The sequence below is a fragment of the Xenopus laevis genome, chromosome 9_10S (genome assembly GCF_017654675.1).
Source record: "Xenopus laevis strain J_2021 chromosome 9_10S, Xenopus_laevis_v10.1, whole genome shotgun sequence".
Taxonomy (NCBI): Eukaryota; Metazoa; Chordata; class Amphibia; order Anura; family Pipidae; genus Xenopus; species Xenopus laevis.
Window position 1 is genome coordinate 83,584,062 of NC_054388.1, and position 6,523 is coordinate 83,590,584.

Below are 6,523 nucleotides of genomic sequence, written 5' to 3' on the forward strand. Positions count from 1 at the left end.
AAGGGGTCTTTGTGTAAATGTGTTGGTACTGTATAAGAAAAGGGCAAACATTTCTCAATCTAGATTAAACGTTCACAGATACAGTATATAAACATGCTCTTTATAAAGACAAAAGGCTTGCGATTTTCAATTAAACAAAAATAGTATACTTATTAGGATTCATAATTCACTACTAAAAAGTGATGAGAAAAACTTCCCCTTTTAGAAAAATGTAAAACAGTTACATTTTTCATAATGGCCTTTGCTGTAAAACAAAAGAAAATAAATTAAAGCAAATGTTTTACTCATTTTTATATATTTTTTTAAACAGTTTGTGTATCATGAAGCAGCCTGGGCGTGTTACACTTATGGTCACTAGGTTGGAGGGAATTGTAATGATGCTGCAAAAATTCAAAATGAGGGTGGACGTTAGAAAGGTTGAAGGATAAATAGGGATGGAGACTTGTAGTGTCCACTGATCAGACACTGTGTAAAGCAGCTCCATCAGTATCTGCAGATTCCCCCAGCACTACAGTCACTATGGTTCACTGGACAGCTGAAGAAAAGGCAGCCATTGCTTCTGTCTGGGCAAAAGTCAACATTGAACAGGATGGCCATGATGCTTTAACCAGGTACTGAAACTAGAACTCTGATTCATTTACTAGGTATTATTAAGCTGGGATAAAATTGTATGTATGCATTACATGTAAACCATTTAATAATATTCTATTGACTTTAAGGTCAATAGAATATCTGGGAGTGCTAAAAAAAGTACTGAGAACCACTCTGATCTATTTAGAAAAATATTTCCCGGCACTGTTAATAATTTGGCATGAATGGTAGATTTTTATGTTTCACACTGATCTCTAATCTGGGTCAATAATCAACTGCTGTAAAAAAAATCATGATAAATAAAACAGTATACAGAAAGGCAGCTAAAATCTTTCATTTCTGTGTTTTATCTGTAGGCTGCTGGTTGTTTATCCCTGGACCCAGAGGTACTTCAGCAGTTTTGGAAACCTCTCCAATGTGTCCGCTATCTCTGGAAATGTCAAGGTTAAGGCCCATGGAAATAAGGTCCTGTCAGCTGTCGGTACTTCAATTCAGCATCTGGATGATGTGAAGGGCCACCTGAAAGCTCTCAGCAAGACCCACTCTGAGGAACTTCATGTGGATCCTGAAAACTTTAAGGTAACCCGCCTTTAACGTAATAATTACAAAAATGTGTTTTATTGCCATGAAGAAATATGATACTGATTGCAACTGTAGAACGGATGAATGCATTCTATTTATTTATGCAGGACTACACTTGTGAAAATAGTGGTCTGTTCATATAAGCAAATTCCATGGTTAAAGAGAAAATTATTTTAAAGTTTGGTATCCAAAAAAAGCAAAAAAGCATATCCATTAATTAGTGTTCGTTCAGCTTAATCATAAAACTATTCAGAACTAAATATTTAAGGTCATTTGGATATTCTTACATTGCAAACAGTAGCCCCAAGGAATAATGCATTGATAAAAACATTTTATATACAGTATATATATGTTTCAAGATTGCATACATTTTGTAATGTTGCTATGTTTCTGTTTTCAGCGCCTTTCGGATGTGCTGGTGATCGTTCTGGCTTCCAAACTTGGATCTGCCTTCACTCCCCAAGTCCAAGCTGTCTGGGAGAAGTTCAATGCCGTTTTGGTGGCTGCTCTTAGCCATGGCTACTTCTAAAACACTTGCCAATTATTTTGTCTTGCTATAAGTGTAATAAAACAAAATTTTGAAATTAAAGCAATGTGGTTATCATGTTATATAAATATCCGGTTCAGTGAAACAAGCACACATACTTGGTTTAACCAGAAAGCTACAAATTGGATAATTGTCCATAAATCGATCTATGCACAACAGTACATACACAATTATCTTTAAAATATCACAAACACTTTACCTCAGACGTGAGTTGGCAGAACAAAATACTTCATTAACATAACATAAATACTCCAGAACAGTAGAATTTGCAGCAGAGTAAAGTGAATCAACAACATTGTCAATATTTGGGAATAATTGTGTGCCCCTTTATTCACAAATTTGTTGCTCATATAAGGTAAAAAAGAACAACTGGTTCCTTTTCTCTATTTTTTCCTGCTGACACCTGGTTGGGCCCCCCACGAAAAATCTTTACAGGGTCCCGGCCAGCACAGAGTGCAACTTCCTTGGCTCTCACCTCCCTGCAAGCATGTCTGCGCAGAAAGCAACTTCCATGACCCAGGCTCTCCCTGCCCAAGTGAGCACTCGTACTGAATCTTCAGTGAGTGGCTAAAGAGGAAGCTGACCCCACGATCTGGGTCCCCCTTTTCCCCGGGCCTCCCTTGCTTCCTCTGTAGTTACACCACTGGGTTTGGTGGTTAGTGTCTGCAGCCCTCAAAAATCAGCTTCATTCTAATGTTAGATTTGTATTGCTAATACAATTTAATTACATATCTTTCAGTGTATGCTCTCTTCCAATCTGCCATTCACAGGGCTGGCCATTTACAGCACTATGATATTAGTTTATTAACCCAACAGCAATAACCCATCCAACCATCGTTCCACATTAAGGGGCAGATTTATCAAGGGTTGAAGTAAAAATTCTAATTTTCGATTTTTTTATGGCCAAAACTGTGAAATTCGACTAGGGAAATGTTAAAATTCGAATTGAGTTTTTTTAAAATCTCGAATTCGATTTACGAGATTTATCATACACCGGCCCTTTAAGAACTCGAATTCGACTATTCGCCACCTTAAACCTGCCGAATTGCTGTTTTAACCTATCAAAGACGTCCTGGGATCAATTAGGAGTTGTTTGCAGCCTTCCTGAGATTCAAGTTTTTTTCGAAAAAGTTTGCGGGTCGATCCTATTCACTCGAATTTCAAAGATTAGATTTTTCTTTTTAATAAATTGCAATTGGTCAAATTTTGAGTTCATGGGAGTTTTAGAGTTTTAAATAACTTCCATGAACTCGAAATTCAACCCATGATAAATCTGCTCCTTATAGTTAAATTTATGTAAAGTGAATATAAATGAATATATATATATTTTAAATTAAGCTCTCCAGTGCCTGTTTGTGCTTCTTTGCTTGCAGACTCGCGCTCATCTGTGCACATACATGTGTGTGCGCACGCATGCGGGGAGCGGGCTCTGTATCAGGCAGACCTCAGGTACATCGGGCCTGGATTGTGGTGTCTGCTGCATGGTAGTTACTCTCCCAAACCCTCTTTGATAGTTTAATTTTTGTTGCTGGCAAAAAATGAGTGAGTGGGTAGGGGAGAGTGTGTGAAGAACTGCTTGCAACAGGCCCAAAACTTTTGTTTGTGTGGGGGCCCTGTCCATTACTACTTATTAGTGTTTGGCCAAACATTGGTGGGTTTGTGATGTTGGGAAGAAGCAACTGGGGGATTGGGGTTTGCCCTAGCTATGGGGGAGGGTGGGTTAACTTTAAAAACATAACACAACTTATGCAAATACATAATAAGGGTGAGGTGAGGTTGTGGAACGAGTGGGGTGCCAGGCCAGGTAGTTTTGCGTTGGGCAGCAATATTAAAGGAAAACTATACCCCCAAAATGAATACTTAAGCAACAGATAGTTTATATCATATTCAGTGACATATTAAAGAATCTTACCAAACTGGAATATATATTTACATAAATATTGCCCTTTTACATCTCTTGCCTTGAACCACCATTTCGTGACTCTATCTGTGCTGCCTCAGAGATCACCTGACCAGAAATACTTCAACACTAAACTGTAACAGGAAGAAGTGAGGAAGCAAAAGGCAGAACTATTTATGATTACCCAATGGCACATACTACTAAAAAAGTATATTATTATGATAATGGTTCATTTACATGAAGCAGGGTTTTACACATGAGCTGTTTTACTCAGTATCTTTTAATAGAGACCTACATTGTTTGGTGGGTATAGTTTTCCTTTAAAATCTCAAGAGACCCTTACAAGTAAATGTAGAAGGGAAATATTACACTCTACCCAGGGAGGTTCCTGACTGTAACCCGTGGAAATGCAGGCAGCAGATTTTGCGGTGACAGTAAAATGAATGAACACGATTATAAAAATTTGGGTAATTGTGTTGGAAAAACAGGACACAACTTGGAAAATTACTTTATACAACCATTGTCAACCCAGTGTTTGCTACCCTGCATGAGACTTGAACATACAGTGCTTTAACTAATAAAGTAACAACAGCTTAAGATCATAGGGAGCTGATTAGACCAAAAAAAAGTTTTCCTACTTCCACGAACGGTTGTGCCCTCTGTGATCAGTGCAGTTTGTAAGTGACTCTGGGGCTCAGATTTTGCTTTGCCTGACTAGGTGCAGAAGAGCCCCCGGAGAAAAGGAAAAATTGTTTTTGTAGCCCCCACCCCCCACCAGTTTCTCTACAAAGATAATAGTATAATGTGAATAGTATAGGGTATTTACAGAGTCAGGGATTCACATACTGTATCTTGATTTGAAATATCCCTCTCACATTTAGGTGCACATGTGTTAGTGTTATATTGTACATACTTTGTGCTTTCTATTGTGTGTATTTAGTTTAAGCAAGGTTTTCAAAATTCTTACTTTCCAAACTTGTTTTGGGAAATAAAACTTTTGAATGGCCTGCTTTTCCCATATATACATACATATAGCATAAATAAATCCATAAGACATAACATATCTATAATAAGATCTTTTATATATGTTTAAGTGGGATTTTACTGCATATACATTTTGTTTTTAAACCTTCTCCCACTGCTCTTTAGTTGTGTATGTACTGATAAAGGACAATTATCACATTTGTCGCTCTTTCTATTTGACCAAGTATGTGTGCTTGTTTCACTAAACCTGTTATTTATACAACATTATAACCGCATTGCTTTTGTTTCAAAATATTGTTTTATTACATTTATTGCAAAATAAAATTGTCAGAACATTAACAAGTGTTTTAGAAGTAGCCATGGCTAAGAGCAGCCACCAGAACAGCGTTGAACTTCTCCCAGACAGCTTGGACTTGGGGGGTGAAGGCAGATCCAAGTTTGGAAGCCAGAACGATCACCAGCACGTCAGCAAGGCGCTGAAAACATAAACATATGATTATTTTATGGCTTAATGTATATTACCTTAAAACAATAATTTGCCCACATGTAATATTTTTATATCTACATTATTACTTTTGGACTATTGTTTGCAATGCAAGAATATCCAAATGACCTTAAAGTAATTTAATGCTTAAGCTGCAGTAACACTAAAAGGATATGCTTTAACATAATTTTCTCTTTAACAATGGTATCTACATACAGGCACTACAAAAAAAATCTATCTACTGTCTTTTGTCAATGGCTAGAAAGCAGATTAAAATTTGCAATTAATATGATGTTTCTTCATGCCAATAAGAAACACATTTTTAATACTAAATGGCTTTGTAATTGTACAGTTATTAAAGGGTTACCTTAAAGTTTTCGGGATCCACATGAAGTTCCTCAGAGTGGGTCTTGCTGAGAGCTTTCAGGTGGCCCTTCACATCATCCAGATGCTGAATTGAAGTACCGACAGCTGACAGGACCTTATTTCCATGGGCCTTAACCTTGACATTTCCAGAGATAGCGGACACATTGGAGAGGTTTCCAAAACTGCTGAAGTACCTCTGGGTCCAGGGATAAACAACCAGCAGCCTACAGAATAAACATAAAATGAGATTTTAGTTACAGCATTATAGTATTTACATCACATATTTATTTATTTCAGATGTTCTCCCCATGTTTGCTGCAATGCCAAAGTGGGTTGTTATATTTTAATCTAGAAAGTGTGACATTGGTATGAAATTTTTGGCCTTAAAATCTTGGGTTAAATGTAATGCATAAATACAATAAAGGAAAAGGCTTTTTATATCCCAGTTTAATAATACCTAGTATATGGACCAGAGTCCTTGTTTCAGTACCTGGTTAAAGCATCATGGCCATCCTGTTCAATATTGACTTTTGCCCAGACAGAAGCAATGGCTGCCTTTTCTTCAGCTGTCCAGTGAACCATAGTGACTGTAGTGCTGGGGGAATCTGCAGATACTGACTGAGCTGCTTTACACAGTGTGTGATCAGTGGACACTACAAGTCTCCATCCCTATTTATCCTTCAGCCTCTCTCACTCCACCCTCATTTTGAATTTTTGCAGAATCATTAAATTCCCTTCAGCCTATTATTATGCCTACCAAGATATTAACTACTACCTTTCACTAGTTTAATACAAAAAAAATGAAAAAATATATACCATATGTCTATTCAGTACATATATGAAATAAAAGACGCAGATCCAGAATTTGGACATTACACAGGGTTTACATATTATAAAGCCTTTATAGTTAAATAAATAAAACAATTCTAAATTATGTATTATATGCTTATTACACTATTTCTAAATTAGATTATGTTGTTTTATTTTGTTAAATTGTTTATTCCCTAAATCATTCCTTTTAAAAGTTAGTAGTTTATTATTATTTATACAAAGCCATCATCTCCTGCAG

General features: G+C 36.7%; 2 protein-coding genes across 2 annotated transcripts; one reads left to right on the top strand and one right to left on the bottom strand.

The window, feature by feature from the left end:
• Positions 1-431: 431 nt before the first annotated feature.
• LOC108702417 (hemoglobin subunit beta-2) lies at positions 432-1,762 on the top strand. Its single transcript, XM_018237871.2, has 3 exons — positions 432-611; positions 948-1,170; positions 1,574-1,762. The coding sequence occupies exons 1-3, from the start codon at positions 520-522 to the stop codon at positions 1,700-1,702; spliced, it is 444 nt and encodes a 147-aa protein (XP_018093360.1). The 5' UTR covers positions 432-519; the 3' UTR covers positions 1,703-1,762.
• Positions 1,763-4,883: 3,121 nt separating this feature from the next.
• LOC108702418 (hemoglobin subunit beta-2) lies at positions 4,884-6,114 on the bottom strand. The gene is made up of 3 exons (XM_018237873.2): positions 5,945-6,114; positions 5,456-5,678; positions 4,884-5,080 (listed from the first exon to the last, which is right to left on the bottom strand). The coding sequence occupies exons 1-3, from the start codon at positions 6,034-6,036 to the stop codon at positions 4,952-4,954; spliced, it is 444 nt and encodes a 147-aa protein (XP_018093362.1). The 5' UTR covers positions 6,037-6,114; the 3' UTR covers positions 4,884-4,951.
• Between the last annotated feature and the right edge of the window lie 409 nt (positions 6,115-6,523).